The sequence below is a fragment of the Epinephelus fuscoguttatus genome, linkage group LG3 (genome assembly GCF_011397635.1).
Source record: "Epinephelus fuscoguttatus linkage group LG3, E.fuscoguttatus.final_Chr_v1".
Lineage (NCBI taxonomy): Eukaryota > Metazoa > Chordata > Actinopteri > Perciformes > Serranidae > Epinephelus > Epinephelus fuscoguttatus.
In genome coordinates, this window is record NC_064754.1 from 48,795,993 (window position 1) to 48,813,065 (window position 17,073).

Here is a 17,073-nt window from a genome sequence, read left to right on the forward strand (position 1 = left end):
ATGATGAGGCTTCGAGTCGGTCATACTGGTCTGAATGACACAATGAATTTAATTGGGAAAAAGAATACTGACAAGTGTGAGAAATGTGGTGTTAAGGAAAATGTGGAACATATTTTAATACACTGTCTAAAGTATGCTTCAGAGAGAGAGAGGCTACAGAGGAAAGTCAGAGCAGCGCAGCAGGACTGGAGTATGGCTGGAATTCTAGGAACTGAAGGGGAAAGAGAAAAGATCCAAGTTGTAAGGAAAGCATTATTCAGCTTTCTGAAAGAGACCCAGTTGATGGGTAGAATCTAGAGGTGGGGATATGACGCTACACACTCTTGTACAGTAGGTGGCGGTATGCACCTGAACGTTGCTTGCGATCCGCCATTAAACGAAAGAAGAAGAAGGAGAAGATAGCAGTGCAACATCAAGGATGCAAGTTGCCATAAAAAGGAAGAAGACACGGAGCGAAACCCTTTAGCTTTTTGTTTAACAGACGGTCCAACTTCTGCGGTGCACATCCTTATTGCCATTGGCTGTTAGTTGTGTGCTTCGACACGGGTGGCGGAACCGAAAAAGTAAAGTAAAAACCCAATTTGTGATTTTTTTATTTTTAATTACCACGTGTTAAATATGACATATACAAAACTAACTCGTGATCGTCAGCTTTCTCTCAACCTATTTTGCGAGTTAGGCAGACCAAAAGGGTTACTAAGCACACATTAGTTAACATAGAGCTGAGATTGATTAGCTGCCGCAGCTAGTGCTAGCTGCAATAGGTAACCCAGGTGACGCAAGCTTTCTTATGTTTAGAAACTATGCAACGTCACTGGCGGAAAATGTGTTTTTAGGGACAGTTTTATAATTCCTGCACCGATGTGTTGCCTTGAAAACAAGAGCTGACAACAGGTGGACAGATTGTACCGTTACCTGCTAATATTTGAATGTCACCTTAATGGTAGTAATCGTTTTGAAGACGCTAACGCAAACTGTTTTGCTTTAATCTAGACTGCACCTTCACCATGGAAGCAGAAGTTGAGTTTTTACGGGATCAAGGTAAGGACAAAGCACGGAGGACACACGAGCAGATTGTAAGGGCTATCAGCCAAGAGCTGACTCAGTGGGGACGTTTGACCTCAGTGTACAGAAAGAGACAGGCTGCAAACCAAAAATAAGCCATTGTGACTGCTCCAATAAATAGACGGGCCAATGAGTGAATTGCAATTTTGATGTTCAAAGCCCTTTTGGAAGAAAATAAGGAAAATATTTACAAAAAACACAATTGTCCAAACAAATTCATATAGCCTACTTTTTCCCACATAGCTTGATATGGTTCTTAGTACAGGCTTAAGTGTTGTTTTGTCATACCTTGACAGTTTTTCATCATCAGAGGTGTCACTGATGACATGTATATGTGTGTGTGTGTGTGTGTGTGTATATATATATATATATATATATATATATATATATATATATTCGGGCTGCCACTAACGATTATTTTCATTGTTGACTAATCTGTCAATTATTTCTTCGATTAGTCGACTAATCGATTGTGTGTGTGTGTGTGTGTGCAGTGGTGGAAAAAGTTTTCGGACACCCTTAAAATTTTACACAATCTCAAATATTATCGTGAAATATTTGTGGAAAAATCTTTTTTGTGTTTCAAAAGGTGTGGCTGCATTAGACAGATACAAACATTCATTCATTCATTCATCTTCTAACCGCTTCATCCTCTTGAGGGTCGCGGGGGGGCTGGAGCCTATCCCAGCTGACATCCGGCGAGAGGCAGGGTACACCCTGGACAGGTCGCCAGACTATCGCAGGGCTGACACATAGAGACAAACAACCATTCACGCTCACATTCACACCTACGGTCAATTTAGAGTTATCAATTAACCTAGTCCCCAATCTGCATGTCTTTGGACTGTGGGAGGAAGCCGGAGAGAACCCGGGGAGAACATGCAAACTCCGCACAGAAGGGCTCCCACGCCCGGGATCGAACCGGCAACCCTCTTGCTGTGAGGCGACAGTGCTAACCACCACACCACCGTGCTGCCCCACATACAAACAAATACAGATTATATTTTTTTGTTTATTGTTTACAAGAAAAACTAACAAAACTAAATTTTTGACAGTTTCAATATGTCAGTTCTCAACATTGTTGGTATCAAAGTCAACAAATAACAGAGAATGTGTTCAAAACTGAACAAAAAATAAATAAACCATCACATCATCAAATTAATATTTAGTAGTCCTGCCATTGGCACGTAGTAGAGCTCTAATCCTGGCTGGCATGTTCCCCACGAGCCTTTCACACTGTTGAGGGGTAATCTTGTCCCATTCTTCTTGAATTACTGCTTTTAATTCTTCTAAATTCTTTGGTTTATGCTTTGAAACAGACCTTTTGATAATCCACCACAGATTTTCAATGGGGCTCATGTCCGGGGATTGAGCTGGCCACTCTAAGACCTGGATACTGTGCTCCTGCAGCCAAGTTCCACTGGCCTTGGATGTGTGGCAAGGGGCATTATCTTGTTGAAACATCCAGTTTTTACCTCGAAGGAACAGTGCACGCGCAGAAGGGAGCATGTGGGTTTCAAGAATGGTACAATACTTGGTAGAGTTCAGTGTGCCATCACAGACAGTGAGATGACCAACACCAGCAGCACTCATGCATCCCCAAACCATGATACTGCCTCCACCATGCTTGACAGTAGGTACTGTACATGCTGGAGATAATGCTTCGCCTGGCCTTCTGCATACCCTCACATTAGTAGGAGGAAGATAAAGCTGGAAACTGGACTCATCTGACCACAAAATCTTCTTCCAATTCCTGGCTGTCCAGTTCTTGTGTGCCTGGGCCCAACGGCGCTGGGCTAACCTCTGTCTCTCACTGATCAGGGGCTTCTTGATAGCCTTGATCCAGCCATGATCTAAAAGTCGGCCACGTACAGTGCGGGTGGAACACTGGACCCCAGTTTGGTTTGACCACTGCTGCTGAAGCTCCTGTGATGTCATTCAGCGGTTTTGCCTGCACATGCGGATCAGGATGCGGTCATTTCTTGCTGAAGAAACCCTTGGACACCCAGATCTTGGTTTGTCTTCCAAGCTGTTGGTTCGTCTGAATTTCTGCAGAGTGTATCCAACTGCTGAAGGACTGCATCTGCACTTCCTGGTTATCTGGCGGCAGCTGTACCCTTCCTGGCTGAGAACCTTTATCTTCAGGCGTGTTTCCTGTATTAGGTTCCTTGTTTACAAATGTGTTGGCTTTATGTGGACACGAAGCTTGGCAACAAAAATTGTGTTTTTTAATAAAAAGAACGACCTTCATCACTGGTACCAAAATGACCCAATACTCAAAATTTCTTATGTATTTTTATGGAACCAATCAATTTTAAGTTTTTAATAGCTTTTTTAGGATTTATTTAGTATTTTGGCTGTGACTGTACTAAAAGAAATTGCACTTGAAGACCTAAGAGTGATTCTTAATGCAATATTTCACAAATGCATGGAGTGTCCGAAAACTTTTTTCCACTACTGTGTATATATATATATATATATATACATATACATATATATATATATATATATATACTAGATATATGCTAGATGTATGTGTTTATACATTTATACCTTCCTGACATATCAGCAGGGTATAAAGTGTATGAGGTAATTAGATATGCACTCAAGCCTTTCAAGTCTTGCTGGGTTTATAATAATGACCCATAGAATAACACATACATAGGAAATGTGCGCCCTTCTGGCTGGAGGACCTGATCACACTTGTTGCTGTGTGGATATGACACATTCGTGGGCTGAACAAAAGTGATGTGTTGAATACAAGTATGTGGCTAATAAACTGCTTTTGTTGTTGGAAGAAGTTGTCTCAAGATAAAGATATGGCAATACTCCCAAATAGCATTTTTGTTTTTTACTTCTCCTGTAACATTATCCCCACCACTTGCATTCCCCATCTTTCTCAGCTCAGCTTCCTGTTCACGAGTAAAGACTGATCTCTGGTGGTGCATGATTCGCACTACATCATCTCAATACATCAACTCTTAATCATTTTAGTTGGAAGATGAGGGTCTGTAGTTTTGACGGTATTACAAATCGTATGTTTGAGATTTCGGAATACCCTGATATGCCTAGATATCACCCCTGCCTAGTTGGGAATAGCTTCCACTAGAACCTGTGTGTAAAATAAATAGGAGGGGTTGGAATTAGATAGTTGTTTAGAGGCCCTTTCATTCATCTAAATTGTTTGTACCTTGTTGCAGTTGTTGGCCTTTGAAGATGGTCTTGTGAGTGTTGAGAATAGCAAGCCTAGATTTTACACTGTTCAACCAGGTTTAATTTTCCAATTTTGTATTGTTATGTGTTGTAAGGATATTTCATGTATATAAATTGTTTGTCCTTGTTTGACCTTGAAGATTGGCTATTAGCCTGCAACATACTACCATTTTGGGCTACATAATGTATTTAGGATTCAAGCTCAGAGGGCTGAAATCCTATTATTTTTGTCCTGTTTTATTATTGTTATTATTATTATTGTAATTATTATTATTATTATTATTATTATTATTATTTGGGATTCAAGCCCAAAGGTCATAAAACCTGTTGATAATCTTTAATGCAGGTGTCCTGAACTGTCAGAGGTCTTTATCTTACCCAGCTTTCAAGTTTTAAATTGCTGCTTGCGGCTATATTTATGAATAATAATTTCTGATATGAAATAGCCATTCTTCTGACAATCATTTCCAGTCTCAATCCACTCAGTTAAACTGTTCTTGATGCATTCTTGGTTTTCATAACACCTCAGACTTACTAATGTAGACTAGTGCAGGTTGTGTAGAAATGGACGTTTGTTAAAAATTACTTTTATTTTTAAATGTGTTTTTTTTTTTCTCTCTCTCTGATGAAGGACCACAGACCCTCTGCCAGTTATGTATCTTTCTAAGTTTTCTCCTCCATTTTAAAACATAATCAGTCAACCATGCCTCTGAGGATTCCCCTTTCATACCAATTATGATGCCACCACCTGTTACCAGTGAACTTGTTTACTTGTGGAATGTTCCAAACAGGTTTTTTGAGCATTCCACAACTTTCCCAGTCTTTTCTTGCCCCGGTCTCAACTTTTTTGGAACATGCTGCAAGCATCAAATTCAGAATTAAGTGTAATATTAGTTTGAACATTAAATATCTTCTCTTTGTAGTGTTTCCAATTGAATACAGATCATAAAGGATCTGTAAATCATCATATTATTTTTTTATTTGCATTTACAATGTCCCAACATTTTTTTTTGGAGCCAGGGTTGTAGTGTGGAGTACTACAGCTTGGGGCCTGTCCCAATACCTACCCTTAGACCTTCCCCTTGGCCCTACCCCTACATTTGCACGTTCCTGCCAGGGGTGTCCCAATTCCTTTTTGCACACGCAAAGGGGGGCATAACGAGGGGTAGTGGGTATGAAACTAGCTCTTAGGAGCGAGGGATTTCAGATGCTGACTTGCCAGCGAGGGGTAGACGTCACCATGGCTACCACTGAGCAAGAGACGGGGAAAATGTTCATACATAGCTAACGTTACCGTCATCAGGTTGCTTGTTAGCTAGCTAGCTCGCACTATCTGTCATCTGTCATCTGTCCTCTAATGCAAAATTGTCGGATTTTTCGCATTACGATAACACGCCAGCTAGCACAACTATGCTGCCTTGTAATATTAGCTGGTTAGTTAGCTGTCTAGCTAGCAGAAATCCCCTGTCATCTGTCGTTCATCGAACAAAGCATGATGAATAATGCCAACATGATCAGTAGGATGAACTCAACTGGAGACTCTATTGTAGATGCCGGTTGGAAATGTAGATGGTTCGCAGCTTCCTGTTTAAAATAGTGACGTATGCGTGAATGTAACCGACGCAGTGACTTAGTGAGTGGTGTCACAATTCCTAGGGAAAGATTTCAACCCCTACTCCTTGTTGCTTCATTTCGAGGGCCAAGGGGTAGTGGGCAAGGGCTAGGGGTAGGGCCAAGGGCTAAAGGGTAGTGGACAAGGGGGGGTATTGGGATTGGGCCTTGGTCTCATTCCCTCTCCCATTTTAAGGTTTGAATAATTTAACTTACTTAACTGTGTGTGCTACTGATCAATGTTAGCACTCCATTTGCAAAAAAATTGCATTTTCAAAGTAGCCCAGTTTGGTGGGGAAACAACTTTGATAGTTGAGCAACATGAGTGTGTGTTTATTTGTTTTCAGTCCACCGATTAAATTCTGCTCTCAGCCAGTATCAGTATGGGCACCGCACTCAAGCCACAGCATCCCAGGTACAAAGACATCTTTAAATGCTTCTATAAACTAACTAATATGTGGTTTATTACTTGGTATCTTCAGTAAACAACTTGTATTTATGTAATTGACTTATTTGACTAAGTATACCAGACACATATGGGAATTTTGATTGATGAAGAGTATTTAGTAAAAATAACTACAACTGGGCACCTGATGATGCCTACCCTCAATTCCTGCATCTCTGCTCATCAGGTTGAGGAGGCGAGATGGGTAGAGTCTCCTACACCCTGGATCACAGACAGAAGGTCAGGTGCAATAAAAGACTTTCTTATATGACAGTTAACACATTCTTGTTTCAAGTCCGGGGTATGATATGAGTGCACGGAGAGCAAAAACTTTTTTAACACAAATTACATGATTCTTCATCTGTGTTACAGTATAATGGGTCCTCTGTTAGAGGAGTATGATCGGCACATGGATGAAATGACTCAACAGCTGCAGAGATACCAGGTAAAACACTGAAACAACGGCATACACGAATTGAATTCGTGTATGCCGTTGTTTCAGTGTTACAGTTTTGCAGTAGCTACAGTTTATAATATTTCTGTAGATTAAATCAAGGAATATAATATGTTCGTGTTATATTATAAACTGTAGACATTAAGTAATGAAAGGTTACATGTAAGATCTTGGAATATGCTAAACTGAGAAGTAGAAAGCTTCAAACTTCAAAAGATGAGCTGAGTGAATGTCATTATCAGTTTGTTTTAACATATTTTTGTTGGCTTTTAAAAAGAACGCTGATCTTTTATCATTTCTTCTCATGTATGGCCTTTCTGCAAATCCAAACTTAAAATTGTTAACCACAGAATGTCTGAACTAATTAATAACAGTTGGTGTTGGTCTACTTGTTTCAATCAACAGGCACTGATGACAGATGTCAAAGTAAAGTTGGAGAGTGTTGTCAAGGAGAATGAAAGGTAGGAATATTCTACAGGTGTCAACATATGGAGAGTAGTTACACAAGAGGAGATAGAGGCAATCATTTATCAGATCAGTCAACATGAACCAAGTTTTTCTGTCATGCTTTATGTTCTTATACCCTGGGAACCAGTCCAATCTGTGAAGTCAAGTTTTATTTGCTCTGGCAGATGCGTCTAGCCCCCTCCTGTTCAGACGGACCTCTAGCCAGCCTTGCCTGCTAAGGGCCAATCACAACAGTTTATCTAATACAGGGCGTGTTTCAGAGGATGACTTGACTACTTGCGCTTCACGCAAAATATGTGATGATGTCATATTTGGCCCATGTCCCGTAGCGTTGGGGTAACCACTGTAAGCATAAAATTAGCTTAGTAAAGATGAGTGCCATTGAGGCAGTTCTTTGTAAACAACCAAGATGGCTGCAGCTGATGTTGAACTTTCTGCTGGAGCTGCTATTGCAACGAACAGCAACACTTTTTTGTAGACATATTGATGCTATATCTTCATAGCTCATCTCTGCATGCTGTATTCTGTTTACATTTGTCCGTTCCTCAGCGCTAGGTCGCATTTCATCACTCTAATTAGTTGTAGCTCATTCCAGTTGTGTCCAGAGACATTTTTGTCTACAGTCATTGACAACGGCCTTTGGATATTGAAAATGAACTGAGAGGTTCCAGACTAATTCACATTTGTGTTTTGGTTTGGCAATATTGGGCTAGTTCTTAGGAAATATCAAATACTTAATTGGTTTTCAAATTTCAATTATTATACTTTGAGTTACTTTAATTATTTCTATTGGTTTCACTGAAAATAAGGCAATAGCAGGACTGTACATGGACTTTTTGCACATAGGACTGTTGCTGGAGAGGTTGGAAAATTTGTATCACAGGCCACAAAACTGTAGCACAAGTATATAAGTATTAAGTAAGTCGTAGTTTGAGACAATTCTAATTCTATGTTGGGGGCAGTTTGAAAGTCACTTTCTAAGACCTTACATATTAATGTAGTACTGAAAAATGCAGATATTGTTTTAAATATTTTTATGTATTTATTATTATTTATGCAGCAAGAGAGAGAGAGGCTTAGTTTTGATCATGAAGTTCAGTGTTACTGTACACTTCTCCGGTTTATCAGTTAAGGGTATGACCTACACTGGATTTTATGAATAACAACAAACAGAGTGAAGGTGTACTCTATATGAAGGTGTCCAACATGGGTAGAATGCCTGCTGGCAGGTCCACATTGTATACAGTAATTCTGTCGTATGAAGTGGCTGTATTGTCACAGTGCTGCATTTTATAAACACATCTGTCGCCCACAACAATGCGCTATGGAATTGCGTCACACACAAACAAGAGCACAAACCCTTACATCAAACAAACAAGGACTTTTGTCTCACACACAAGCAGTGCGAGCTGTACAGCAAGGCCCTATTTCAGAAAGCAATATTAGTGGAAACTCTGAGTATGTTAAGCCTGAGATGAGGGAAACTCTGACTTTTCCGTTTCACAAAGCTGTTGAGCGTGTGCCATGAAGGAGGAACATGGCGTGTCCTTTTGTGAATAAAGTGGTGGGGGTTGAGGCACACTTTATTCAGACACTGTTGAGTAAGGTGATGTTGATTAGATCCCGTTTGGATGTCTTCCCGTAGGAGTGTCTATATGAAAGATTCAGTTTCACCTCACACTATCATTCATCTAACAATCTGTTCCACCCAGATATATCAAATGTTACACATCATGGATATGTATTGTCTTCCCAGCAAATTTTATGCATTACCCTTTGATTATTTTCTTTGTAACATCAGAGACACTGAACACATCAGCAGGACAGCGGTTTGTTGGGCTGTGTCTCTGGCTCTGACAAGACTTTTGCCCGTTTTAGCGGTTTTCTCTGGACATAAATCAGAAAGAATTATCAAAGACATGTTTGACAGGTTTGCCAGAGTCCTTGTTGCAGCAGCTGCGGGTTCAAATCCAACCTGCGGTCTTTTGCTACATGTCTTTCCCCCTCTCTCTCCCCCCTTAATACTATGCTGCCCTGCCATTAAAGGCAACAAAAGCCCAAAAAATAATCTTTAAATAAATAGAAAAGAGGAATTCCACAGAACTACAGGTTTGTCAGTGTTAATAAGAAATTATTATACGTAGATACATTTTGCAATGATTTATGAATACTTTTAATATATTGGCTCATCTATGGGATTCACATCCCCATCATAGCTCCATCTGAGCATAAAGGAGATTACATGAATAGGAAGTCATTTCACAGCAGTTCAATTAACCTAAGCCTAATATTGACAGAATGAAGTAAGTATATGCAAAATTTTTACCCGTCTGTACAATATCTTTGTGTTTGATTTTGATTTGCTGCCCAGTGCGTTTGGGCTCCAACAGAATACAGCTGAATAAGAGGATGTAGCAAATTATATTAATATATATGGACACTGTTAAGATAAATAAATGTCTATATTTTCTGTATATTAGACACATTAATGCATCATGTTACATAACATCACTTCAAACTATCTATTAACACACTCCGCAGTTTTTTCCATCCCAACTCACGCTGTTTATCTGCAGCTGCTGTATTAGTTTTTTTTTTTTTTCACGTCTTCATTCATGGTCATTAAAATCTCTGATTCAGTTGGTTTGAAATGAGTGGCTCTGCTTTTAACTCCTCTTTCTGCCATTGAAAATCATGTTATCTGCACTCCATTGATGATGGCTGTATAAGCTCACCATGAGCGCGCTTCTCTCAGGCTGAACATGCTTAGAGTTGATTTAGTTCATCATGATCACCTGTTCTGGAACCGAAAACTCAGAGTTTCCAAGCTCAGGCTCAGTCAACTCAGAGATCGTGATTCTAGAGCCTGCTCTCTGAAATAGGGCCCAAGTGTACAGCAGGGTTAATTTCATTCACCGCACGGGCCAGCTTTTGTGTAGCATGTGCAACATACATGTCCCACTGTACAGGTACATGCGCTGTTGAGGTAGTAGAGTAGTAATGTTAGTTCGGTTGTTATTTCTTTATTGATAATCAAGGCATCTTGATAAATAAAATTACAGCGAAATAAAGTGTGCTGATTGAGTGTGATTGAGGTTGTGATATTTCATTTAAAATCATCAACTATTAGCATTTTTTATTTATATCTTTATATAATGCTCTTAACCCCCAACTTTGCCAGGTTGCATGCAGAACTCAGGGAGTCTGTTGAGAAGCAGCTTCATGCCCTACTGGTGGCTTCAGTTGTGGAGGACAGCACATTGGAGGAGGAAGCAGCTACTAGAAACCTCCAAGAACAACTCCAGCTATGTGAACAGGTTTGCAAATGTCCATATGTGTTTAATGTTTATGTTTAAACCAGGCATGCACTAGATGATTGAACATTGACACTTTTGGTATTTGGTACCAGAATTACCAGTTGTTTAAACTTATTAAGGTACCATGAGGAAAAACAGGAGGAGTTTGGATCAGCATGTAAAATTAACTAGCGGTTAAGATCGTCAACCACACTACGGATCTCAGTTTTTCTTTTACACACACACACACACACACACACACACACACACACACACACACACACACAAACTGACACACAGACATGTGCACTCTCAAACTCAGTGGATGGAATTGCATGCACACGACAGGTACAAGTCCTTACCAGGCTGAACAAGAGAGGTGCTTTGGGTGCATTGGAGATGCTGCCGTGTGTGTGTGTGTGTGTGTGTGTGTGTGTGTGTGTGTGTGTGAGAGAGAGAGAGAGAGAGAGAGAGAGAGAATTTGAGCATTTAGCCATGCATTAGAGTGTTCATTGTGTGACCATATTTGTTCTTTGAAAATGTGATAAAAGCAAGACTATACAACTAAGCATCATGTGAAATGATAAACAAATGTTACATTAGCAGAAGTAAAGAACAGTCAGCAAAGTAACTCAATAATCGACATTATGTATCAAAGTTTGCTAACATTAACTACCATTAGCTACTGGTCATAACAGACAAAGTAAGGCTTCAACAGTAAAACCACAGAGTGCATTGAAATGAACTAGGGTTTGTTTGATGATGAATATAATTTTTCATTTGTATAGGAAGAAAGTGTTATTTTTCTTTCTAAAGTTACATTGTCGCGCTTGAAATTGGTTAAGCACAAAGATGGAAAGCAAAGGGAAACACTCAAGTGCTTTCTGACAACTGTCATATTCCTAAATTTCCCTAATGATTAATAAAGTTTCTGTCTGTCTCTCATATATTTTACAGAACAACAGAAAACAAGGCAATTGTTCACTGAGTAGTTGACCCATGTGCTATTAACTGACAACAACAAGATCAGCAGTTGATTGTTCCAGTGACTCCTCACAGCATAGCTCTTGATTTAGTGGTGACTCACTCCTTCTGATAAGAAAACATAAACAAACAACAAAAACATCAAAATAACAACATTTCGTATTTGTTCTCTCTCACACAGTTTAGCTACACTGAACAAAAACATAAACGCAACACTTTTGTTTTTGCTCCAAGATCTAAAACATTTTCTATATACACAAAAGACCATTTCTCACAAATATTGTTCACAAATCTGTCTAAATCTGTGTTAGTGAGCACTTCTCCTTTGCCAAGATAATCCATCCCACCTCACAGGTGTGGCATATCAAGATGCTGATTAGACAGCATGAATATTGCACAGGTGTGCCTTAGGCTGGCCACAATAAAAGGCCACTCTGAAATATGCAGTTGTGTTTTACTGGGGGGATCTCGGGGGGTCAGAAAACCAGTCAGTATCTGGTGTGACCACCATTTGCCTCACGCAGTGCAACACATCTCCTTCGTATAGAGTTGATCAGGTTGTTGATTGTGGCCTGTGGAATGTTGGTCCACTCCTCTTCAATGGCTGTGCGAAGTTGCTGGATATTGGCAGGAACTGGAGCACGCTGTCGTATACACCGATTCAGAGCATCCCAAACATGCTCAATGGGTGACGTGTCCGGTGAGTATGCTGGCCATGCAAGAACTGGGATGTTTTCACCTTCCAGGAATTGTGTACAGATCCTTGCAACATGGGGCCGTGCATTATCATGCTGCAACATGAGGTGATGGTCGTGGATGAATGGCACAACAATGGGCCTCAGGATCTCGTCACGGTATCTCTGTGCATTCAAAATGCCATCAATAAAATGCACCTGTGTTCGTTGTCCATAACATATGCCTGCCCATGCCATAATTCCACCGCCACCATGGGCCGCTTGATCCACAGCGTTGACATCAACAAACTGCTCACCCACATGACGCCACACACGCTGTCTGCCATCTGCCCTGAACAGTGAAAACCGGGATTCATCTGTGAAGAGAACACCTCTCCAATGTGCCAGACGCCATCGAATATGAGCATTTGCCCACTCAATTTGGTTACGACAACGAACTGCAGTCAGGTCGAGACCCCGATGAGGACGACAAGCATGCAGATGAGCTTCCCTGAGACGGTTTCTGACAGTTTGTGCAGAAATTCTTTGGTTATGCAAACTGATTGATGCAGCAGCTGTCTGGGTGGCTGGTCTCAGACAATCTTGGAGGTGAACATGCTGGATGTGGAGGTCCTGGGCTGGTGTGGTTACATGTGGTCTGTGGTTGTGAGGCCGGTTGGATGTACTGACAAATTGTCTGAAACGCCTTTGCAAACGGCTTATGGTAGAGAAATGAACATTCAATTCACAGGCAACAGCTCTGGTGGACATTCCTGCAGTCAGGATGCCAATTGCACGCTCCCTCAAAACTTGCGACATCTGTGGTATTGTGCTGTGTGATAAAACTGAACATTTTAGAGAGGCCTTTTATTGTGGCCAGCTTAAGGCACACCTGTGCAATAATCATGCTGTCTAATCAGCATCTTGATATGCCACGCCTGTGAGGTGGGATGGATTATCTCGGCAAAGGAGAAGTGCTCACCAACACAGATTTAAGCACTATTCGGACGGGATTAGTTTTACATGGGCACGTGGGGTAATGTCACTTTACCACAGGACGTCAGTAATATTAATGGCCGATTCGCACGGGATAAGAAATATCAGTAAAACTACTACAAGTGGGAGGGGTAAATCCATTCACGCACCCTCCTCCGTCCCCTCCTGCCGTCATGTACATATGTTAGGACTGTCAAAAGCACCATGAAATTGAGTTAGAATATTTTCGAATTAATTTAGTAGAGTTTGAATAATATTAGAATTTATTATCATTATTATTATTATTTGTTTGTTTTTTTACAAAAAAACCCACAAAAAATAAGATGCTTATTGCTGACGTAATATGAACGGGACACTCGGATGAAAACACCCATTCTAAGCCAGGTACGATCAACTTCTGCCTTGCTATCTGAGCAACGTTTGGATACTTAAGTGCGTAGTTTTCCACCACAAGAGTGGATCCTGGTCGGTTCATAGTGGTGTCTCATTCTGGTAACGTTTCATCTCTTCTTCAAAAAGGGTAGGCAGGGAGGCAGCAGGTGCAACACTCCCTGTATGTCTCCCTGAACAGGTCACACATCGCGGACAGCGCAGTGGGTGGTGTTGGCGCAGCGGGCTCCTCCGTCGCTGCGTCCCTCTCTGGCCCAGGTTGTGCGCGAGCCATCTCCACCCAAACGGGATTTGCCGTGATATACAACGTTATTGATAGTATTAATTAATTATTGATGATATTCGAATTATCAAATTTAGGTCCAAACTTATAAAAAAAATATATATATTCGAATATATTTCTAACTTCGATTTTTTTTTTTTTTTTTGACAGCCCTAACACACATATTTACAGCTGGTCTATTCGCATGGGATTAGTATTACCTGAGGTAATTGTGCGGGACCCTTTTACAGAAGGTAAAAGTCGCGGTAATCTTTACTGACATCGTGCGGTAATGATTACTGACATGGCACATTTGGACGGGACTAAAATCTCTGGTAATTATTACTTTACCCCACGTACCTATGTAAAACTAATCCCGTCCAAATAGGGCTTTAGACAGATTTGTGAACAATATTTGAGGGAAATGGTCTTTTGTGTATATAGAAAATGTTTTAGATCTTTGAGTTCAGCTCATGAAAAATGGGAGCAAAAACAAAAGTGTTGCGTTTATATTTTTGTTCAGTGTATTTTCCAAACTATTGGTGCCTGTTCTATACTTGGCTATATCCCGATTCAGTCTCTGAATTCACAGAGATAGATTGAAAACTGACTCAGTGAGCATTGTTTGAACATGCCTAAATGCCTCTGTCTATGAATGCATGCGTTTATTTTTATGTGTATTTGTTAAGGAGCGGGTGCACGCCATGGAGCTGTGGCAGACATCAGCCCAGGAGCTGGACCATCTTCAGCAGAGCTACCACAAAAACATCTCTGATGTGCAGGTCCACAATGCTCAGAGACAGCAACTTCAGGTTTAGTATTTTGACCGTAACATGCAGAGCAACACATTATTAGCACATCAGCCTTTTACCACTAGATGGTGCCATTATCATAGAAATTAGGTTAGTTAGAGCAGTTTAGCCTTGAATAAAGCTTGATACAAGCATGACGTAATTACAAGCAGGTCACTCTTATATTGTACCGTTTTTTTTCCCCCATCACAGAATCAGCTCATTCAGTTCCAGCAGCACATACACAAACTTCAAGTGGCCAATCAGAAACTGGAATTGGTAAGCGATGGTTAATTTAAAGCGTGTTATATTATTGCCTCCTAATTAGCTATGGGATAAAAATGCTGTGCACTTATGTGAAATTAACCCTGTTCTAATAATTAATCCTGTAAGTAAGTGAATCAGTTTCTAAATCACTTTGGTAGTTAGCCAGAACAGACATAGTTGTGTAGTTGACTGTCAGCTTGCTTGGATTTTCTCTAACAATCGGCACATACTGCAATGCACTTGTCTCACTTTCTTTTGCTGTCTCTCCCTCATTCACACCTACAGTCACACATTACACTCACAGTACAGTCAGTGTCAAATTGTTCAGGCTCCATTAAGACACTTGTCTGACAGGCTCAGCGTTCTGTGGAGATAAAGGTGTACAGCATATTGCGCATACTTTTTTACACACACACACACACACACACACACACACACACACACACACACTCACTCACTCACTCACTCACTCACTCACTCACACAATACTCTGATGTATTTTTTATGAGAGGACAAACCTGGGCTTTTCCTCGGCTGACCTCTCACACAAGCCGACTTTTTCAGCCACTGTGGGTGAGGGCAATTGACTTTGTAGCCCTGAATGACCAACAGAGTCTCCTTAGGTTTTATTCTAACAGTGCATAGAAAGTCAGGGCTAAAGTTTGAGCCGTGTGTTTGGAGTCATGCCACACAAATGGCAGTCTTATCTCTCTTGCCACATCCAGACTAACCTGCAGTTCCTGAAGACGGTGACGGAGCAGAGTACAGAGATGGAGGAGCTACAAAACCAGCACAGGTAACTAGATATATCAGTGAATGTGCTGTTTATAGGTCATTTTTATAACCTCAGTTGCCCAAAATCAAAGCCATAAGCAGCAGCAAGTGGGTTTCCTAAAAAAGCCCACCCTGGGGAGTCACTTTTTAAACATGACAGGCTTTGTCATAGTGTGCAGTGTTGTGCAGACTGTAATGTGGCACTGAATATGTTTGTAGACTTGTGGAAGAAGAACAAGAAACATTGATAAATATGTTTGGGTATTTTCAAGGCAAGCCAAGGGTAACCAGTTGTCTCAGGTCAGCCCAAATCAAAATGTTACCTGGATGCTGACGTAATTTACTAATACCTGAGGAAAGCCGCGCGCTCTGTGAGTCTCAGTGGCTCACACAGGTAGACATGCGGTTTGTGTTATATTGTCTTTTGTTGACGTGAAATCAAGTCCAGGGGCCTGTATCTTGAATCTGATCCTATAAAAAGCACCACCCACTGGCCAATCAGCTGTTCGGAAAAAAATGACTCCGCTGACAGAAATGCAGCCCAGTCATGACGGGAAGTTTAATTAATTTGATTGATTTTGATTTGAAAATTTATTTTGAACATTAAAAAAGAAAAGAAAGCAACAACAACAGACAATAAAAAGATTGTTCAAAAAGGAGTGGAAAGAAGTCGAAATTTCATCCCACCCCTTCATAAGAAAGAAACTGATCATTTGCGGACACTTAATAGCACCATTAATTAGTGCCAACATTTTGTTTTGTTGGAGGAAATGATCCCTGTTAAAGATAATGGGCCTAATTGACAGCTTTGCTGCTGGAAATGTGGAAAGTAGCCTATCATGTCTACACTTCATGGTGTTTGAGGGATTTTCCTTTTTGTTTTTTAAAGAGGGAGACTAGGTATATTTTTGCGCAGCTGTTAATTTCTAACACGGCTCAATATCAGGATGATTTTATTCAGACAATCAATTTGGTGTTGATATGATTTAATTGTCAGCTTTAAGCTGTATTGTAGCATATATAACGTTATGACAAAGAAGACCAATTTATCAGACGCAATGACGTTATACGATAATTGTAATACACACAATTCATCTGCGCAGCATTGATTTCATGGGATTCAAACGTGTGATCAGTGTCAGATGTACAGGTACTGTCGCTACTTGAACCATACTTTGGATTCAGGTATGGCGACGTTGAACAGAAAGACGTGCTGTGTAAGTGTAAACGTCCACGGCCACGTCCCGCGGCAACACGACCCATCTATATCAACACTTGAGACGGGATGTGGCGACTTTAACTTTTAAACTTTTACACAGCATGTCTTTCTGTCCAACGTCACCGTACCTGAAAGACGTGCTGTGTAAAAGTTTAAAAGTTAAA

The 17,073-nt window shown here is 40.6% G+C and overlaps 1 protein-coding gene across 5 annotated transcripts in view; it reads left to right on the forward strand.

The window, feature by feature from the left end:
• The first annotated feature begins 215 nt into the window (after nt 1-215).
• sclt1 (sodium channel and clathrin linker 1) overlaps nt 216-17,073 on the forward strand; it is a 165,772-nt gene continuing 148,914 nt past the window's right edge. For 3 of the 5 annotated variants that reach the window (XR_007449044.1, XR_007449043.1, XM_049572846.1), the window contains exons 1-10: nt 217-563; nt 994-1,041; nt 6,237-6,304; nt 6,522-6,574; nt 6,707-6,779; nt 7,194-7,249; nt 10,438-10,573; nt 14,548-14,670; nt 14,863-14,928; nt 15,642-15,712. Coding sequence is in view for 3 of the 5 variants with exons in the window: in XM_049572846.1 (XP_049428803.1) it covers nt 1,008-1,041; nt 6,237-6,304; nt 6,522-6,574; nt 6,707-6,779; nt 7,194-7,249; nt 10,438-10,573; nt 14,548-14,670; nt 14,863-14,928; nt 15,642-15,712 (680 nt within the window). In the remaining 2 variants the exon portion in view is untranslated. Of the gene's footprint in view, nt 569-661; nt 895-993; nt 1,042-6,236; nt 6,305-6,521; nt 6,575-6,706; nt 6,780-7,193; nt 7,250-10,437; nt 10,574-14,547; nt 14,671-14,862; nt 14,929-15,641; nt 15,713-17,073 lie in introns of those variants that run through there. The other 2 variants (XM_049572847.1, XM_049572848.1) reach the window with 2 other exon arrangements.